The 22,508-nt window shown below is 38.5% G+C and overlaps 1 protein-coding gene across 6 annotated transcripts in view; it reads right to left on the bottom strand.

Annotated features, from left to right (window-relative positions):
* Positions 1–22,508, bottom strand: part of LOC137296580 (FYVE, RhoGEF and PH domain-containing protein 1-like) — a 77,374-nt gene that overhangs the window by 20,997 nt on the left and 33,869 nt on the right. For 5 of the 6 annotated variants that reach the window (XM_067828387.1, XM_067828391.1, XM_067828390.1 and 2 more), the window contains 2 exons: positions 13,495–14,597; positions 1,951–2,064 (listed from right to left, as the gene is read on the bottom strand). In XM_067828387.1, the coding sequence (XP_067684488.1) occupies positions 1,951–2,064; positions 13,495–14,597 (1,217 nt within the window). Of the gene's footprint in view, positions 1–1,950; positions 2,065–10,895; positions 10,938–13,494; positions 14,598–22,508 lie in introns of those variants that run through there. The other variant, XM_067828392.1, reaches the window with a different exon arrangement.

Raw genomic sequence — 22,508 nt, 5'->3', positions numbered from 1 at the left:
GTGGGGTCTCAATGGGTTCTGGGGAAGGTGCTGCTGGAGGTTGTGGGATGAAGAGGTTTGTGGAGGTTGTGGGGTGATGATTGTTGTGGAGATTGTTGATTGAGAAGGTGATTTGTGATGTGTTTTTGAGGAGTTTGTGGTTTTAGATGGTTTGTGGAGGTTGTGGGTTAAAGGTGCTCGGAAAGGTTTTCAGTTGAAAAGGTTTGTGAAGGTTGTGAGATGAACATGTTAGTGTTGAAGAAGTTTGTGGAGGTTTGGGTTTGAAGAGATTTGTGGAGGTTACAGGTTGAAGATTGTTGTGGAGGTTGTGGGTTGAACATGTTTGTGGAAGATGTGAGTCACAGATCCCAGTGGGAAAAGTTGCAGGTGTGAATTCATAAATCAAAGAGCTAACATCACACCAAGGAGACTAACTGAGAATTTAAAAGCATTTTCCAATAAAGTAGTGATTTGAGTCTAGCAGAGGCAATTCTGACAGCATGTGAGGGTATGTCAGTGTATGTAGTCATATTCCCCTTGTATGAGTGTCTAGTCTTCACGGTGACACCATTAACAGCCCAGTCAAGAATGCTCATGATTTCCCCCATAGTAAGTTGTGACAGATATCAGAATGCTTCAAGCGTATGTTCTCATCACCTTCATTCAGTAGTTCACCCACTTTCCCCAAATAACTGAACTAATTTTCACTTTTGTACATCTCTGCACTAATAGGTAATGGATCATTCAGGCGCACAGCTCTTGTTTCATTCCAACCCACCGCACACTTCCTGCCACAGAAGACGATGAATACACAATACCATGTAGAAAGTGGTCAGATGTACCACATTTTCTGTTACGCTTTCTCAGTAGAGAACTCATTTTAATACTTTTGTTGATTGGCTCAACAACAAAAAGTGAACCAAATCTGCACTGAACTGCAATTGCATGTAATTCTAAACTTATCATAAGTTACACAGAATACAGGTACGGTTCTCTATAGGCCAATTGACTCAGATGTTGTACACTGTAGAATACTGAAGATCATGTAGAGTTCACGGGGATAAGTTGGACAGATGTTGTACACTGTAGATGACAGACATGGAGCAGATACTGTGGGTAGTAGATCATGTTGTATGGGTAGAGTTCACGGGGATAGGTTGGACAGATGTTGTACACTGTAGATGACAGACATGGAGCAGATACTGTGGGTAGTAGATCATGTTGTATGGGTAGAGTTCACGGGGATAGGTTGGACAGATGTTGTACACTGTAGATGACAGACATGGAGCAGATACTGTGGGTAGTAGATCATATTGTATGGGTAGAGTTCACGGGGATAGGTTGGACAGATGTTGTACACTGTAGATGACAGACATGGAGCAGATACTGTGGGTAGTAGATCATGTTGTATGGGTAGAGTTCACGGGGATAGGTTGGACACATAATCCACATGTAGAGTGAGTGAGTGAGTTTAGCTTTACACTGCACTCAGCAATATTACAGCTATATGGTGACATGCAATATGTTCTGGTTGTGTGAAGTAGATGACATTGTATACTTCATTGTTCTCCATGGATCTGTATAATGTATACTTTCTGCTCTATATTGCCATAAACATACTAGTTTTGCTTTCAGTTTCATGCTGCCCTATATGTCAGTCACCTTGGCCCATCAGGTTATGAATAATCTTTAACTTATGAGGCTGACAGCATTTGTAACCATGGTAACACTAATCAAAGAAGGGACAAATAACAGTGTGCCACTCATAGAAATCTGTCCAAGATCTATTAGTTGTATATATTCATCTGAGTGCTCTGCTAGGAAATGATAATTCAATTTCACTGTCCGCAGAAATCCACTTGTGTCCCACTTGTCTCCACTTCCCAGTGAGTTTAGATGTCACTGTTATAAAATATACCTGTAGTATAATGTTAAGGTAATACTGTGCAGTCTGCGATGTTGCAAACATACCTGATGAAGTAGATGCAGTTTCTCTACATATGCCCGCTCTGTCTTGAGAAGTTCATCTGCTATCCGGTACAGCTTGTCTCGGGGTGGACCATCCTCAATCTCTGTTTGCTCCAGCTGAAAATATAAAACATCCTTCATCATCACATAGACACACCAACATCAACAACTATAATCAGGGTGGACCATTCGCAATCAACAAATATATCAAATAAACAACCATAGACACACCACATAATCAATAAACATAACAATACAATATCATTCACACCATCAGTCTGACTCATCCCTGGTCAGCCTCTTAAAGCCACCATTGAAGTGGTTCTGATGCTTTTCTTTCATGTACAACTTTCATGTCTCTCCCTTGGCAACATCACATCAAGCCAGGTCATAATGCCATATGCCCACAACATGCATGACAGCAAGACTGTTCCTCTGTCTGCAGGTATTGCTACTCAAAGTCAGTACACAATGTACAAGTGTAAGTTCCTTGTGTCTGTTCTCAGTTACCGGGTATGCGACAGCATGCCTCTGTGTCTTAGCTTATCAAAACAGTAGCAACAGATATGGAGATATTTGACATTAATTGAAAACAATACTACAATGATATCTAGTCCATGCATGTATATTACAAACATCACAGAATATCCTGCAGTAAATATATTACTCCACATATTGACAACGTATCATCCTTCCCAGGTGCCACTCACAAATCACAGGATGTCATTCATAAACATAGGAATATCCACATCAGCCACTTGTTCAACACCATCCAACCGAACACTGTCTCGCTCATTCTCCTCCGGCCAAAAACAAAATGTCTGAAGCTCATCCATATTGTTTTGTGACCATGTTTTCCCCAGATGCAGCACATGGATTGTGTGAATGGTAAACACATGTGGATTATGTCTTGTCAGTCTGATGCAGGGGGATCTGATGTTTGTTGTTAAGCAAAGATTTTCTCTCTGTTTTTCACTCATGAAAACAACTGTCTGCATTCAGACCTTTATGGCCTTCAAGCTTCTCCTTCTGTCTTCTGTTTATTTACATATGGTTGCTGAGTATTTGATTTATGAAAGACATGAAGCAAAAGTTCTTCCTTCTCGTGACAAGAAACCGCATTTGTTTGTTTGATTTGCTACAAAATTATCAAAATATACACGTTTTTTAAAACTATGATATTATCAATAAATATTCTGCTCAGTCAATGCGTTCATCATAATGCATGCGATTGAGGTTACCAATACATACTGACACAAGTGAGAAAGTATATGGCTCTCTGCCACTTTCAATATTATCTAGCAACTTTGGCGTGAAGGACTCCCCAGGCTGACTTTGTGCAGTCTATCCATGCCAAAAAATACATTTGGTTGGTTTGATTTTAAACGCTGCATTCTGTAGTATTCCAACTATTTGGTGGTGATCTGTACATGTTCCCACATTTCTGTGAAAAAATATAATTCCATGATTTTTCCAGACAAAATTCGCTTTTTTCCCAGACACAAAATATATCTCATACGGTATTTTGATACCTTTAAACATATATTACTGTGTCTGAAATAAAACACTATCTTAAATACATCCTCCCATCTCCCCTCACAGATGTCCACTATCACCTCTTCATGATGAGATGGCATAATCAAAACAAAACATCAAGTGTAACATTTTTTATACTTTAACTATGTTTGACATATAACTTACGTTAAACATGTTTTTCAAATAAATGATATCCTACAGTGTAAACTGTAGACACACTGCATAATAACACCCACTTCTATCTTCTTCTTACAGTACCACATTTCTTGGCAATATTTCAAACAAAAACATCCATGATACCAGAGCTTGGAAACACACCTCTGTAAAACATTACAGGTCTGCACATACACCTCTTATGGTAAGATAACAAACTGAATAAAGGCCTTGCTTTGGCAATGATACATAATTATTCCATGAGTTCATCCATTTTTATTCATATTCATGGCTTCCTGTCACTGATGTTCACATCACTCTGTTGATTAGAGGGGTTAAATACTATAAGGAATCAGGTTGGTAGGCATGATGATTCTAATTGCTATCTAGTGCATACACACAAAATACTGTGTTAACTTTTACCCAAAACAGGCATGCAAATTGCAAAAAACGCCATCTACCTACCTGTCTCTATCTCCTGCTTCCTTTGTCCACCCATCTGTTCCCACCTCTACACACCTGTCTCTACCACTACCCACCTGTCCCCCACCTTTATCCACCTCAAACCACCTGCCTCGACCTGTATCCACATGTCTCCACCTCTATCCACTTAGCTCTACCACCATACACACATTTCTACCTGTATCCACCTCTACCTTCCTGTCTCCACCACTATCCACCTGTCTACCCACCTGTGCCCACAATATTCCACATCTATCCACCTGTCTCTACCTGTATCCACCTGACTCTACTTGTATCCACCTGTCTCCTCCTCTACCTAACTATCGCCACCTCTATCCCTTATCTCAACCTCTATCCACCTGTTTCTACCTGTAGTCACCCGTCTCTCCCTCTACCCACCTGTTTCCACCTGTACCCACCTGTGTCCACCTGTACCCACAATTCTACCCACCTGTACAGCTGTCTTCATGGCCAGTTCACCTTCACCATGTTCTTCTACACCAGAATCAACAAGTGCCAATATGGAGATGGAGAAAGGTCATCTACATTCCCTGCATTACATGGCTCGGAGGTAAAACCATCAAACTCTCATCTCCATCTCTCAACCACCTGCTTCAGAACAAATAATCCCCCTCTTGAAAACATGTACACTGCCAAGGAACACTGTCCTGCACACAGGGTGCAGCCTTGGGTGCAACAACCTTGCATCATGTATCATGTTCCCCCTTGTAGCCAGTACAGCAGACAGGTTGCATATGATAGAGGAGGAGGATACACAACAATGCATTATCGATATGCAAGAAACAGACTAACAGAAACAGTCTACAGGTAGAGACAATAGGGTATTGAAGAGTATTCAATGTACACCTAAGTGTTTCAGTTCGAGGAGATTACCAAGCACTTGTTAAATGAGTCATGCCAGATACATTCAATCTCTCAGTGCACTTTATGCCTGAAATATGTTAAAGATAGAATATTTTGCACCCAAACTGTGATAGCAGCTTCGGACAAACATTTAGCTAGGATTTGGGGGTAAATATTTTGCTTGGGAAAATACTGGTAGAAAATAATTAGGCCTCAGGTTTTACACAAAAATATTTGTTCACTGGTCATACTGGATGTCTTTGAAAATAGATGCTGTTGGTCGCGCACAGTTGTTTGGTTTATCCATTCATATGACAAAATCACTGTCTCATCCAAGCCCCTAGCCTCCTGAAAGCAGTCCCTAGCCCTGAGATTTCATTCTCTAGTCTCCAGGCTCCTAGTCCACATAACACATTCTCTCGTCCCTAGACCACAGTCCCTAGCCTTAGTCTGTCTGTCATACTACGTATACCCTGAAGCAAATATATCCAAGAACGCCCACACAAATCTAGAAAATGTGGTAGATTTCCTTGAAAATGCAGAAAATCTCAGCGTTTCGTTTCATTATATTACTTTTCTCACTATGAACTTTATTCAGTAAAATATGTTCATTTCAGAGATAAGTTGTTAGTCTATCCCTAGCCCCTAAACCTGCAGTCCCCTAGATGCCTTGCCCCATGTCCCAGGCCTCCAGTTTCTCATTGTGCTCCAGGTTTAGATTAAAGAAAATCTTAACTTTTTTCTTGACATCTCTTTTGTTTATTTGCCCATGTTAACAATAACCCCTATGTTCATAGTATGAATCAAAACAATCACTACAATGGCATCTGCAGTAATAAACTGTACATTAAGACAAATGACGTACATCCTGTATACAAGATTTATTGTACTACAGGCTGCATGTGTCCCTTGTGATCCCAACCCACAAACTGTAGCGTGACGGTAAGGTCATGTGACCTCTGTGACAACAGGTCGACACACTTATGACTTGGATGCATTGTCTCTCTGTGGGTTGAAACAGAAGCTCACTGTGTAACAGCCACACACTATGCATACCAGTGTGTTCACCAAAAACAACAGTTTACCTGACTGTGTCAAGGAAATTAATTACATGAAGTGAAGACTGTAAATTTGGGATGAGGCATCTTCCAGCAAGTGATTCACCATTCTTTGAATAATTAATGCAGTAATGACTACCAATGAGGTTGAGTATATAGGCATTCCATTCAGGCCATATCCAGAAAATTCAGTCTGCCTCACAGTCCCTGAACCACATCACTTTCCCCACTGCTTACGCCTAACTGCAATACTTAAGCCCAAAATGAAGCAAGTCTATAATCTCCCAACTCAGTTGCACCCCTTTTCAGATTAAAAATGTTTACTTGCTACCTTTAAAATGATATACATTCACAGACTAAGCAATAGTCTAGAGGATTCCCTACATGATTCCCGACTGGACTTAGTCCCTGAAAATATGTTTGATAGAAACAAGCAACAGAATCAAAACAGAAAAGGATCAGTGGAGAGATAGGAGACTGCTAGACAAATCCTTTGTCTCTGAATACATATAATTTTGATAGTAACAAACAAACCAATTTTAATAGGAAAGAGCCCCAGGGAGACTAGAGATTCAGACCTGCAGCTGAGGAAATCTAGACTTGCTTCATTAAAGGCTTTAGTACTATAGAGAAGGCTGGGAAGTAGGCAAAATAATGTGGTTCAGGGACTGTGAGACAGACTAAACCTGGGCACTTAATTTAAGGCTATAGCATTACCTCAAGGGTTGGGCAAGAGTAGACAAATTCATAGTGTCTGAAAATACCTAGGTTAGAATTAACAGAAAAAAAAATTCAAAATGAGAACAGGCCTCAGTGAGATGAGAGATATTGAACCTGAGGAATTTCTGGACTTCTGCTTCATTTAGCATTGTAGCATGGGCTTGGTGAAAGGGAAACTATGGTTCAGGGACTGAAATACTCTCCATTCAGAGATTTCAGATGTCATTTATCATTAGTGTCTTCTGTATCTAATTATACCCATTCATGGACAACACAGGAGTGGGGATTTACATGGGCCAGTTTCCTAAATATGCAGAAATATTGGGTGGGCCATAAGCCCTGCGGATGGTTGACTGAACATGCACTGTGTGGTATGTCATGGCAAGGATGACATAGAGAGTACCACCCAACATAATATAGTTTGGGTTTATTTATCACTATCAGTATTACATATCATTCAGGGACTAGGCATTAGTTTAATGGGAGTGTTGATACTAGCACATTCATGGACAGTTGTACTGATGACACCCTGTCGTCACAAGCATGAGGTCAGGATGTGGATAAAGATCACATGTGGGAGGTGATGCAGAAGTGTGACTGTCGGGATGTGTGATGAGTAGTGATAGACTGATGGCAGAAGTCAGCAACTGTTTCCAGGAGATGAACAGATACCATACAATTGGTCATCGTCCTGCCCAACACACATCACTACACACTGACACATCTCGTCATCTCCCTGCCCAACACACATCACAACACACTGACATATCTCGTCATCTCCCTGCCCTACACACATCACAACACAGTGACATATCTTGTCATCTCCCTGGACAACACACATCACAACACACTGACATATCTCATCATCGCCCTGCCCAACACACATCACAACACACTGACATATCTTGTCATCTCCCTGCCCAACACACATCACAACACACTGACATATCTCGTCATATCCCTGCCCAACACACATCACAACACACTGACATATCTTGTCATCTCCCTGCCCAACACACATCACAACACACTGACATATCTCATCATCTCCCTGCCCAACACACATCACAACACACTGACATATCTTGTCATTCACTGCCCTACACACATCACAACACACTGACATATCTTGTCATCTCCCTGCCCAACACACATCACAACACACTGACATATCTTGTCATCTCCCTGCCCAACACACATCACAACACACTGACATATCTTGTCATTCCCTGCCCAACACACATCACAACACACTGACATATCTTGTCATTCCCTGCCCAACACACATCACAACACACTGACATATCTTGTCATCTCCCTGCCCAACACACATCACAACACACTGACATATCTCGTCATCTCCCTGCCCAACACACATCACAACACACTGACATATCTTGTCATTCCCTGCCCTACACACATCACAACACACTGACTGTCTCTCTGCAAGTAGGGTCAAGGTTCTGGTGACACCTGTATTGGGTCAAAAGGTGGTGTAGATGCACGTGTTTGTGCTTGTGTATGTACAAGTCTGTGTGTGCATACATGTGTGTTTATGTAGATGACTGTATGTGTGCACGTGTGTGTGCATATGTAGCGGTATGTGCTTGTGTGTTGTGCATGTGTGTGTTTCTGCAAGATTAAGCATATGTATGTGCTTGTGAGTGAGTGTGCTTGTGTATGTGTGTGTTTGCAAGTGCAAGCATATGTATATGCTTGTGAGTGTGCATGTGTGTGTGCATGAGTGTTGTGCATGTGTGTTGTGCATGTGAAAAACAGGTCCTCATGATGAGAGTGTCTCCCAAATGGTGAGATGCCACAACAAGCATCATCCCATTCCAAGACAGAGTTCATATAGAACTGCACATGTAACATCTTGTCAGTGTTCCACCGTTTAGTAGTAGTGATGAATGCAAGGTGTCAGTCAGAAAATACAACTGTAAAACACCCTTACTACATAACTAGACATGATGCTGACACTGTAACTGTAACACATAAAAATCACATACAAAAAATTTAATGTCCCATTTTTGTTCATTCCAACATGTTCTTTCAAATATTTTCACAAAGCAAACTGTGACTCATTCTAATTGCTACGTGGATGTTTTCCATAAGTTATCTTTATTTTGTATTTAGATGCAAACAAGGGAAAAAGGCCTATTTGTACGAATTATATTTCTACAAACAAACAACTATGAAAAGACACATCTTCAGTCGTTCTGTCACTTATTATCTACAAGTTACACACATGACCCCCTCCCTCGAGTCCTTCCACAACATATTTAACATGAGATTGGTATCTGTTGCCTGCCCTTCTGACAATGTCACAGTAAGGTTGAGACCAGCTACATAGTTTCTGGAGACATAACATCTAACTGTAACATTGTAACTACATGTATATTCATAACAGAGGGCAGTCTGATCCAACTCAAGATGGTCATAATCAGTAAGCAAGCCCGGGGCATGTATTGAACTTAGCTGCCTATATAGACTCCATTCAAAATAATGACCTTCAAAGTCTTACCCCCACAGAAGACGTTAGCCTCATTTTAACAAGTAATGAACCAGACAGTATAGCAATAATCTGATATGCTATAAACAAGTTTACACGCATCAAGAAGATGTCTTGATTGTCATCATCATCATCATCCCCATCTGTATTAGTATATGTATTGTTACCTTGGCTTAACTATCTTGTTTATGTAGTTTATATATATTGTCACTATATACAATAGTAGCACCATAAAATATTTTGTATCATAGTTCATGATTCAGAAAGTATAAATCGTCTCAAGATTATTTAATGGTGTTGTGTCAAATTCTTATTGGAAGAAAATTCTATCATTAAAAATAATAAAACTGTTTCCAAGCTTGATATTCGCAAGCAGATAAAGCTCTGGACTCAAAAACTCTTCCTAAAAACAGTAGAAAAAGTTGTCATGTAAGCTTTGAGTTATTAGCTGTTTGTTTTCCTCTAAGGTAGATTCAACTCCAATCCGCTTATTGCTGCATGTCTGACATGCTTGTTCATTCATCTCAGGGGACCTTACAAAGATTATGGTCACAGTGTGAAGTGTTTCAAACGTTTTGAAGAAAGTTTTCCAATTTTCACCACTCTGACAACCAGTAATATTTAGAAATCACAAGAGTAAAGCTTCTAACAGTTGACCAACAAACATTATAATTAACAGTGCTTGCTTTGCAACAGTTCCACACTGACATCTTAATCAAGATACCTTGCGACAACTTCAGGTTTGCTTGTTAGGTACACTTTCTCATACTAAACACCAAGACAGTAAATTTTCATTAAAACGCCAATGACAATTTGCCATTACATGAGAATGAGTGATGGAACATCACAGCTCTATGATATATATAGTACCTCAAACCTGTAGGATACATATTACCTCACACCTGTATTTGTATTACCTCAGCTGTATAAAACATATTACCCACAGCTGTATGTGATATATTACCTCACAGCTGTATGATATATATTACCTCACATTTGTATGATATATTTCTTCACAGCTATATAGTACATATCACCTTACCGCCTTTCAGCTGTATAATACATATTACCTCACAGCTGTATGATATATATTACCTTTCAGCTGTATAATGCATAATATCTCACAACTGTAATATATGTGGTACTTTACAGCTGTATGATATACATACAGTACTCCGAGCTGTATGATATATAGTACTACAAGCCATATGATACATAATACCTAACAACTACATGGTATTACCTTCACTTGTATGCACTACTTCATAGATATATGAACCTCACATACTGATGCTCACTCAGAAAGAACAAGAACCTGCTAGCATAACTGTAATTTAAACAATTCCTCTTTGTTGTTGACTACGTAATAACTAAATAATAACTAGTTAATATGAACTTACCAAGATAATGAATCAGTTGTATATCAAGATCTGAATTCAAACACAACCTTCACTATTTCACTGGAACAAGCAGGGCAGTTATATTTTGTCACATTCTACCATTAATTACAGTTTTAAACAGAATAGTCACAAGCTGAAGGTAAGATGTGAAAGAAAGCAACCCACTGGAGTACACTGCCCTGTTATTTCAGGTACACAAGGACTGACATTTGTGACATAATCCCACTCTCTCTAGATACACACCATGCATGGAACCCTGCCTCCACCACTTGCTGGTAGTCCACCTTACTGACCGTCCAGGCGTGTCCAGCCAGGCCCTGCTGACATCCAGCTGGACACACAACAGGCCATGAGTCTCACCACAGGTGTCCAACCACCAGATTTAACATGGAAACCGAGGAACTTTGTAAGCCCTGATCTTAGCAGGAGCTGATCCTCACACTGGATGAACAAGCTGAAGGCATCTGTATGATATCTTCCGTTTCCTTTGCTCTGTCAGGTCAAGTGTGAAACTCCAACATGTTCCGCTAACCTATCCTACTTTATAACCACAATATCATATGATGGGTTTATTTTAGGGAATCTATTTCAAAACTAATCCATGCTGACAATGCTGTTTGAATGGATGTGGGGCAGACATGTCTTTGTGATACTAATACAGAAGTATAGTAATACAAGACAGAATACACTGCCACTGATACTTTCAATAATATTGGCAAACCGGAAATAATTCATTTACAGACTTGTTATATCACAATCAGGCTTGTTATATCACATGTTGTAAACACAGACAGCTCAGTGGGGGTTGCAATTTAAAAATACCCCCCCCCCCCACTATTTATAACTTTGTTATCACATGTCTTAGGTTTATGGTGTGCTGGAGGCGTCTGCCCTTTTCTGATGTAGCTACTTGTTACTGGTCTGTCAAACTTGGCACATGTATGTATGTATGTATGTATGTATGTATGTATGTATGTATGTATGTATGTATGTATGTATGTATGTATGTATGTATGTATGTATGTATGTATGTATGTATGTATGTATGTATGTATGTATGTATGTATGTATGTATGTATGTATGTATGTATGTATGTATGTATGTATGTATGTATGTATGTATGTAACAACAGTCTTATTTCAGGAGGCTGCTTAAAATCTTTCTTAATTTACCATTTTATTCTCATCCAAATTCTCTAAAACATGACTGACAAGGTTCAGTATGACTCATATGCACCAGTAATATCTGTTGACATACAAATCACTTTGTAATAAAGTACATTCCAGACAAACTCGGACCAATCCCTGTAATGTGGACGATACCCCCCAGCCTCATACACTCCCCATTTCACCACCAGATGGTGTGGTGCTACCTAATTACTTCACCCAGATGATGAGCAGCACACTTGGTCGAAGTTTTCCACTGACATAACACTGGCTCCACGTCTAAACATACACCACCACTGGTGGGCTCTTTTAGCCTAACAAGAACAAGACTGAAAGATTCAGGAATACTGAAATACTGAATACTCCATTATCTAATTCAAATAGAGTTCAGTGCGAAACTGAGATGGAACAATAATGGAAAGTAGTAGTATAGTATTAGTTCAAGTTCATGGCACCATAATTCCAGACAGTGGGAGGAAGCAGGATACGATGAGTGAGTGAGATGAGTGTATACAGCATTCAGCAGTAGTCAGGCAATATCATGGCACATGGCAGGGGACCCCAGAAATGGGCTTCACACACTGTACCCAAATGGGGAATCAAACCCAGGGCTTCGGTGTGACAAGCAAACACTTTAATCACAAAGCCCCCACGACCCCCAGGATGTATGGGGCATGTTGGAGAGTGGATGTTGAGTATGTATGTAGCTCTGTGTTTTGTCACATTGGGCATGGGCAATAACTTCTAAATGTACATTCCACTGACCTCGTGTCCATGGGAAGATATATACACTATGTTTAAACTTTGAGTGAATCCCAACCTCGTTGATATATCACATTACAACTAATCCAGCTGATGTTACTTGTACAAACTTAAAAATAATTCTTCTGGAATAAGAACTTTTGATTACTGAAACCCGACATAACCATTAACACATGAGTGGTAGTCTGTAATTAGAAAGTCTGATTGGGAAATGTCAGCTTTTATTTCTGTCACTGTCGCTGAATATAATACTGAAATGTCATAGGTATGGTGTTCATTCAAAAGTTATAATCACAGAATACAACATATCTTTTTCGCTGATTATAGAACTGAAATGTCAAAGGTAGTGTGCGGATTCAAAAGTTATCATCACAGAATTACAGCTCAGCTCAGCTACAGCTGTAGTTTCAGTATTCACCATTGTAATGGTCATCACTAAAACCTGTCCAGCTGACATAGTGTACCGTCTGATCTACCCTGCAGGTTGTATAAAAGCTTCAATGACCTACACTGAATTTCACATTTCAAATGTACTAACACAGAAAGAAACGCAAGTATCAAAGTAATGAAAAATAAGAAAGTAAGCATTCATGTTCCTGTCTTCCATTTCAAAACTTGACAAAATGCTAGTTACATTTCTTCTGCTGTTGAGTATATATTGGACCAAAATCCCATGAAATATTATTTTTATACTTCATGGGATCAGTTTATCTCACTCCACAATAGTCTGTCATACAAACCCTGAAACAAATATAGCTGAGAAAGCCCATGCAAGTCTAGATACACTCTCTCCTTCCTTTCCTTTCTCTCACACTCATTCTCTCACTCTCTGTGTGTAACATACTGGACATTCATATTATTTAGCAGTAACTGATATCACACTTTGGCCAGTGTGTGTAAACATAGTACTTACCTTCTTTTCAAAAGTCTCAAATAGTTTGTCCTCTGTATCACTTTCATCACTGAAGTCTTCAAAACTCATATCCGACTCTGACCAACTTGAATCAAACAACTCTGCTGGACTCATGGGCTGCACCGACCCTCCCTCCATATTGAATCCTGCATCCTCCTCTGCACACTGACAACTGCCATTCACGACAGGTTTTTTCACATTGTCACATGGAGAGGTTTTCTTCGATGATTTTAACACTGGTGATTTGTTTGCTGATTGGAGCCCACTTCTACATAGACAGGCATTTTCCCCCTTCTCCGCATTAGGTAATGTTAACTTAGGTTTGGATTTTCCATTTTCAATGGCTGACTTTGCTAACTGAGGTTTTGGGGACTTCACTGGTGGTTTTTCTTTGGGCAATGGAGTTTCAATGGTCTTTTCAGACAAATCAACATTATCTTTATCTGTGCACGTGTCCTCATCTTCAACGTCAGACTCTTCACCGTCTAGTGTGCAGTGGGTATTATTTATCCGCTCCACTAACGCACGTACATATCCTCGTGACATCACTGTTTTTGCAAACTTTTCATCCCTGGAAATGCTATAGTAACTTTTAATTAGTCTGTCGAACTTATTATCCCCCTGATCATGAGGACTACAAATAGGTTTACATTCAATGCTTGGGGATGTTGGAGTTGATTGGTGACCCTTCTTTATATGACACAATGATGATTTACGCTGCAGAGGGGGACTATCATGCACTACATTATAAAGTCGCTGGAAATTTTCACACCTTTTTTGCACAATTCCTGACCGTAGAGGAGAGCTGGGTGTGGACCATGTTCCTCGGGGGTGACAGGGTGGGGAACTGGTTATTGATGAATTTGTAGGGGTAATGGACCCCTCCGAGCAGTCAGTCTCTCCATCCAATGACTCCGGCAAATCTGAGTCAGTATGGTCTTCAACTGAGCAGACGGCTCGTGCACACGTGTCGTCTGCTGCCACCTCATTGACACTATCTCCTGCAGCACTGTCCCCTTGTATCAACCCGTTAGTTCCAGACTTCACCCCTGCCTTCTTTGCACTGGTAATTATGCGCTCCAAAAATTTCGGCTTTGAAGGAACTGGAAAAAGAAATATTACTTCATCATTATTAGTATCAAAATAATAATAGTTATCCCAAAATTTCCTTCGAATCCATGACGAACACATTGTCAAGAATCCCTCATCACAGTTCACATCTGTGACACAGTTATCATCAAGTTTACAGAAACTATCAGCTTACCTGATGGCCTGGGTCGGATAAGGAGAACATCAAAGGATTACCTGAATTCTCTTCCTCAACTAATGGACATACCAGCTTGGCTTACAGGGAAGTAGTATCCAGTGAAACACATCTGATTGGTGTCAGCTGTCTCAAAACATACAGCACATGCATTCAGTGACCCCTTTCTTTCCCTGACATGCACATGCACAAAGTGAGCGTCTGATTGTGTAGCTGCTTCTCTGAGAGGAGGCACTGAGAGGCGGAGATAATAGCGTCTGTATTGTGTTAGGTTCTGGGGCAAGTGGCAGCAGTCAGAAATAGGCTGTGATTCATAGCCAAACCAGTGGTTGTTCTAATGGGGATTGAATTTTGGGTCACAGACCATCTTAAATAGTTTAAGTATTTGTCAAACTGTAAATGTATTAACTATCTCTTTCACAAAAACATCAAATAGTTGTACTGAAAAAATGACCACATGTGCCCTAATTAACGAGTGTTTTTTGGATCCTGACTATGAAATCAACTAGAGGTATACACTGTATCTAGTATCTGTTTATTATTCATCCGTGGAAGATACTACAGAGTATTATTTTAATACACTAGTTTGATGCCGCTAGACTACTGACATGGTAAAGTTCACAGTTATGATGTCACAATGCTATTGCTGATGTCACAATGGTACTAGGCCAGTTCTGACTTGTGGTAAGCAGAGAGTCATCACATGGAGCTGAGAGCCTCAGTTTCTATCAGTTTATGTTGGGGAATAATAAATAGAATACTAAACTCACTTCCATGTAATGCCATTTTTATTAAAAGAGTTAATGACACTAAATCTTTGATTAATGAAAATGGTATTTCACGGAAGCGAGTTCAGTATCCTCTGTATACTACATAAACACAGGAACATTCCTGTCTTATGCTAGTCTGTCAAAACAGAACCCCTCACTGTACAGATACAAGCCACCCATGCTGAATCAGATGTGTGAAGGTCATCTGCTCTGTCTCTCACACTTCAGAGCAAGAATCATTGGGCAAAATTCAGAACTAGTGCCATCACCATATCAAGGCAAGCACTCCTTGAGAAACAACATAAACACAACAGGGCCAAATAGTTTCTACTTCCCTCAGAATCTAAACACAATGTGGAAAGATGTAAAAAAGTATAAACATGACATTTGTTGTCCTGCATATGTGTGAATTTATATAAGTATTACTGAGGGTCCTTATGTGACAGAAACGCCAGTTAGAGATCAAATAGTACTCACCAGCAAACAAAGCATATCACCCCAGAAAACATGTCCTTGTTCACCAACTGTTGGTATCTATATCTGGGCAAATAACATCCTCTCTACTAAATTACTGCTGCCAGCAGCACATTGTGGCCTAAAAACACTTACCTTGTATACTCAGTACAAACGGTGAACAATTCTATTGTGTTTTCCCCATTGATATCTGAATACCTGTCCAGACTCTTCACATGAGTGAACACATATCTGACATACGAGTAGCCCCCCTGATACTTGCCACGCTTATGACATAACAATATATTTAATCTTCCTGTTTGGTGAGGGCCTCGGTCAATGGGTGACATGAATTCCCAGTATATCCTGCTGTCAACAACGCTGACATTCAAATCAGGACATCTGCAGTTCAGCTATGTTCTCTTTCAACTGATTCATTTTACAATTCAGCTGATCCAAACCCAATATACGACAAAATGTTATGGATGTCAACTTCTTCTTTATTGTTTTCACAACATTTCTGGGCTATTCCATGTCCCTCCGTCCATCCACCTGATGAAGGGGCATGGAATAGCCCAGAAACGTTGTGAAAACAATAAAGAAGACTTGACATCCATAACATTTTGTCGTATATTAGAATACCGACTTCTAAATGCCTCTCAAGAACCTGATCCAAACCCTACATGCAAATCAAGAAGTCAGCAGGTGATACAAGTAGTCAGAGGACTATGAATAACTTAAGGAACATTTCTCCAAAAAACATTACTTGATTAAAAAAGATACTCCATATGTACAGAATTTAACAGCCCCTGTGAGACAGTTGATTTAAGACCTCATGAATAGCTAGACTTGCTGCATTTAGACTTCTGTATTACAGAAAAGTCTTGGTTGACCGAACATAACACGGTTCAGTTCAGGGACCATGGGCAGAATACATTACCAGTCACTACTTTATTTACTGTCAACAACAAGCTAAGCACAAATTAGTAGTGGGTAATTTAAAGATTACTCTTTCAATTTTAGCACAAACCATAACTGTTAGTATAGTTAAAATTAACTATGAATACTTTTGTAAGTATCCTGAGCCATTCTTTATATATGGCAGGCACATTATACAGGAATACAAACAGTCAGTCTTCATAACAATGTGCACTGGTTTCAGGTTGATTTTACACTTAATGTGTTCCTCTTTGATTAGGGGAAGTCACTTTGTCTTTCTGTCATCTCCATATATCAATATGAGTCAAAGGAATAGAAAGAAATCTGAAAAAAATGCTATAAATATGTAACAGTTTACCACAAGAAAATGTATGACAATCAGTCTAATGCTGCCTGTTTTCATCATTAATTTTCAATGACCCCTTGAAGACCTCTTGTCAGCTTTAAATTGTGGGAAGAGATATTGCTACAACATCAAATTTCTCCCCTGTTGTTATCAGTGTAGAAGTGCCATGTAGCAAGATCTAATAGTGATAAGAAATAGGTCACAGATTTCTCGATCCACCATAAGTCTTGTCTATGTATACAAGGTGAAACTGGAACAACACACCCTATATAGAATACTAGGTGACTCGATATACTTACTGAGAAGTGCCTGGCAATATCAGACATCTAAGGTCTATCCAGGAAGTTCAAAGGCGACTAAATCACTGTTTACCCTTGTCATGCATGGCCGCATTATTGCAGTCCTGCATGTTTACCCTGTATAACTGCATGTACCATATGGTATCTACCAAGGAATGTGCCTGCCCTACTTCAGCAATACCATACAGACCCAGTGTACACAGGCTAGCCTCCAGCTGCCCTCTGTCCAGCTAGCTGACCACCCATACAACATGATATCACAGGCATTACAACACAGCAATTAATCACATTGATATGGTCCTGAAAATTAACCTCTTTACAATTACTTTATGGAAAGGGGATAAACAAGGATCAGTTACACTGAGCGAGAGCTGTAACTATTGACATTGCCGATGTGGTCAACAGTCTGATTCCAGCAACAACAGGACACTGATTGTGTTGGTATGTAAATTATAAATATAACACAAAAGTTCTATTGACTGTATTCTTTACTAGCTCCAGGGATATCACCTCACAAACACCAGCTTCCCACTCTCCCACACAACACACAAGGGGAGAATGCCATAATGCACAATACAGACAAATAGCATAAAGACTGCAATAACGCTATTTTCATCTGAGAAATCAATTGACACCAGTGGTTAATAGATTCCAAAATGTAAGTGTACGCCCCTGACTACAACATTTGACAGCCAGTCTTTGTACCTGGTGTCAGAATGGTCTACACTAGATTAGGCGGTGTTGTATGTTCAATATATTCACCAGAAGATAGAGACAAGGGCACATTCAGAAATACCAATGGGGAAAAAACCACTGAAGATAACAGAATATTATCACTTTTCTTGAATATCATGTTCAAACTGGTAGAGTGAATAAATTTTGTACAATGATATCAGCTTTTATCAGAGCAAGTGGACTGATATTTTCCGTCACATCAAGACTATTGCAGCCATATTGTGTCTAACACAAGTCACACATCAATGGCAGCTCTTACAAAAGTCGAACATATCTGTAAATTTTGTATACTAAATATACTAAGATTTCATTGTTGTTCACTTTTCACTGTTATAATTGTTTTTGTACATTGTATTTTCATGTTTCATTAGAACTATTTCACTTGTTATATCCAGTCATTGAGTCCTCTTCAAACATAATAATTCTCAGCACTTTTGAAAAAAGTAGTTTTACAAAGGTGTCCTTTCCCATCAAACTAATTTGAGCTGTACTGATAAATAATAATAAATCATCTTTTTATCTATGTTTATATTTTGATATTAAGTAATAATCAAACATAAGGACTTTGTATTTAGTGGACATTTTGTTTTTCAACTAGGAAGGTCATTAAGCACAGTCAGATTTCTACATATATATTTACCAGCAAGTATTAACCAACAGATTGAAGCGAAAGGTAAAGCTAACACTGGACCATCATCAGAACAAAAATGTTTTGAAGAGAAGTAAAGTATTTTTATCTTCTAGTCAACATAATCATTTAATGTCCTCCAACTCTGGTATATATGTAAACCTGGCATCACCAATATGAATCATACATACACTATTGTTTATAAATGATTTGTGCTATTTGCCTGACATCATCTCTCACTAGCATGTTGTGACACATGGTAAACTGTTGGTCTGGAATTGAACTCTTCTGTTTATTTGTTGGCATTTGAGGTGGAAATTAATAAACACAAATATAGTTTGTACTGTTTGTTTGTTTGTTGTTTAATGGCACATTCATTATATTCCAGCGACATATATTAGCATGTGAAATTGCCCTAATATATTGCTAGACATTTGGGCTAGCCAGCCTTGACAGTAACCAGCCAGTTTACAATATCTGTAACTAAGTGAGAGTTTTTTTCAGACAATTGATTTTAGTGAGGTATCTGTAAACTAAACACAAACTGCAAAACATGAGTTGAATAACATAAAGGGAAATAACTCTGATCTTGCAATTTGATTCGTAACTGATATTAATTTCATTCATAATTTTCGATGGTTCTATTGATGTATAGAATCAGGAAAACCTTACTTTGTATTTTGATCAACTAAGAGCTTTGCATAATAAGGTCAAGGTTGAAACATAAGCAGCCATTTCCATTAGCTGGGTTGATATTTAGCTAAACAGGATGGCAGACAGGTGGCTATATTTCCCACTGGTCATGAGACAACAGTGTCTAAATATGAATTCTTGACCAGACAATCCACTTAAACATATCAACCAGGTTTCACACCGATGGAGTAAGACGACACACAGATAACGAACTCCCTAACATCAACCACCTAATCCACTTTTAGGGAGCAATAATTCACGTCAGTCTGACGGTCAACTTTTGTACAATTTTATGTACAAGTTGTTGTCAGGGTCAGGTAAAACTTTACTGATTACTACTTATTACTAACCTATTCTAAATGTATGAATAATGCTATCAACACACTTGTGCTAACCTGCATTGTCCTACACTTTAAACAGACAAGGAAATATTTCATCGAGAACGCTGCATATTATCACAGTCAATATAAATAATATTCATCACAGAGGAAAAGTTAAATGATTTGGCTTCAGTTTATGACTGACAAGCAGAAATTTGATGACAAAAAACAAGCAGTCTGTAGAAGAGGTTGACCTTTCTTACACTTATGTATGTCCGTGATATCAGTAGGAATATTTAAACAATCAATCGATCAATTAATCAAGTTTATTTCGTAGTAAGGCCTTAGGCCCACGCACAATACAAGATAAATAAGTGTAATTGTAAGACAGTGGCAACTAACAGTCAAATTCATATATATACAGAACGCAATGACAATGCTTCATTAATGTAGGAAGAACAATTAGTTGCTGTTGAGGACTTACTGCATGATAATGTTTTAAGACAGTATTGCTGATCTGTGTAGTGCTGTAGTGCTTTAAAATACTTGCAGCGCAAGTCATGATACATTTTACATTCAAATAAGAAGTGAAATTCATTTTCAACAAATATATCATTACAAATATTACAGTCTTTGGTGCTTCGGAACTCCGTCAAATCTACCGGTATTTTTATATATTGGAAGTGCACTGATTCGTAACATTGTAATTCTTTGTCTCGCATCTTTAGATTTCAAAAAAGTTAAATATGGCCCAATGCAAAATACACATTTAATACTGGAATAAACATCAAGCGATAAGCATTTGTGCATTTCTGAAAATATGAATTGCTTTTGACAATTACTAACTCTTAGATAAAAATCTTTCCAAAACTGTTCCTCATTGCCTACTCCTTGAGCTTCCCACACAAAACCAAAACCATAACTGAACAAGGTATTCCGGACAAAATATACCCACGTTTTCCGACCAACTTTATCTAATTTGTGCAACATAATATAGCACTGCTTTGGATTTCTATCCTTTGATAAGTGGAAAAGTTTGAACCAGTACTTCATAACACGTAATAAACTATCAACATAAACATAATTTCTACCACATTCTGCCAAGACAGCCGCGTTAGGGCATTTATAGTTTACGCCCAACGCATACTCACAAAACCTAACATAAAACTGTTCAATAACATGCCATTTCTGAAAACCCCATATTTCGGAAGCATACAAAATTATCAGCTTCATCTGAACGTCAAAAAGTTTGAACAGAATAGTTGGAGAAATATTTTTAAGTCTCCTACCAAAAATCTTAACTGAGGACAGGGCATTATTCGCTTTATTTACCAGATTTTCAACAGATTTAGACCATGAAAGACCAGACCAAGAGCATTATTTACCTAGATATTTTATGGATCTAAGCTTCTTTAATCAGGTCAAGTCTGTAATGATCCTGAAACATTGTGTGGCACAGAAAATGAAGCTTGAATCCATAAAATATCTTGGTCATCTGTAACAACTTCTAAATGTCACTAAAAGACAAGAACATTGTAAATATATAACATATAGGTAAATACACTCACTGGAACCACATATGACACAAAAATAATGATTTTAAACTGTGTGCATATTGTAATCATAATTACATTTATGTTGTAATCATGAGAGTGATGACAGAACAGATAATGTTTATAATCGCAAAGTGATTTAATTACACTGCTACAATACAAAGGATGAAAGCATATGTTTCATCTGCATAAGAGGAACACGTGTCTTGTTATCTGATGCTTGTATTAATTAGTCTTGTTGGAACACACACCACACTAAAATCACCTAGTGAAACTAAGGTTTGTTAGCCTCCATACAAACATCCTCGTTGGTACCTGGATATGTAAAGTATGGAAACTGAAACAAGAAATAGTGTTTCAATGGTGATGTATTTGATTGTTTATCACAGTTTTGTTCCAGACTGTTTTCATCCCAGTGACACTTTGATATTATGTGTAATTTTCAGTAAAAATCCAGTTTTCAAACAATTATGATATTTTGTCCATAGTAATGAAAGTTATTAAGTTCAGTTCAAATATGGCTGACCAGGATGTGACATACAACACATAGTTCAGATTTGCCACAGAAGGCAATTTAAATTAAGTTCAGATAAACTGTATTTAGGGCAGACAAACAAATATTATATTCCGGCCATATTAACTAGATGCTAGCATAACCTAACCAGATTTAGTTGAGCAAGCCAGTTTATATTCCAAAGTCATCTATATGAGATTAGTTAGATTTAGCTCACGGTATAATTACTACAGACTAAACTCACATCATAAACTAGATATACTTCAGACTCACTAGATTCAAATTCCCTTGGTTCAAATCCTAGCTAGATTTGCTCAAGATGATCTCATAAGACAGATTGTTCCAAACTAGATTTACTTCAGATCACAAACTGGATTTACTTCAAATGATAACTAGACTTACTTCAGAAGTAAATTAGATTTATTTCAGATGATAAACTAGATATACCTGAGATAGCAAACTAGATTTACTTCAGATGATAACGTAGATATACTTCAGAT

Source organism: Haliotis asinina, chromosome 9 (genome assembly GCF_037392515.1).
Source record: "Haliotis asinina isolate JCU_RB_2024 chromosome 9, JCU_Hal_asi_v2, whole genome shotgun sequence".
Taxonomy (NCBI): Eukaryota; Metazoa; Mollusca; class Gastropoda; order Lepetellida; family Haliotidae; genus Haliotis; species Haliotis asinina.
Note: the sequence above shows the minus strand (reverse complement) of the source record. Positions and strands in the feature narration are given on the sequence as shown.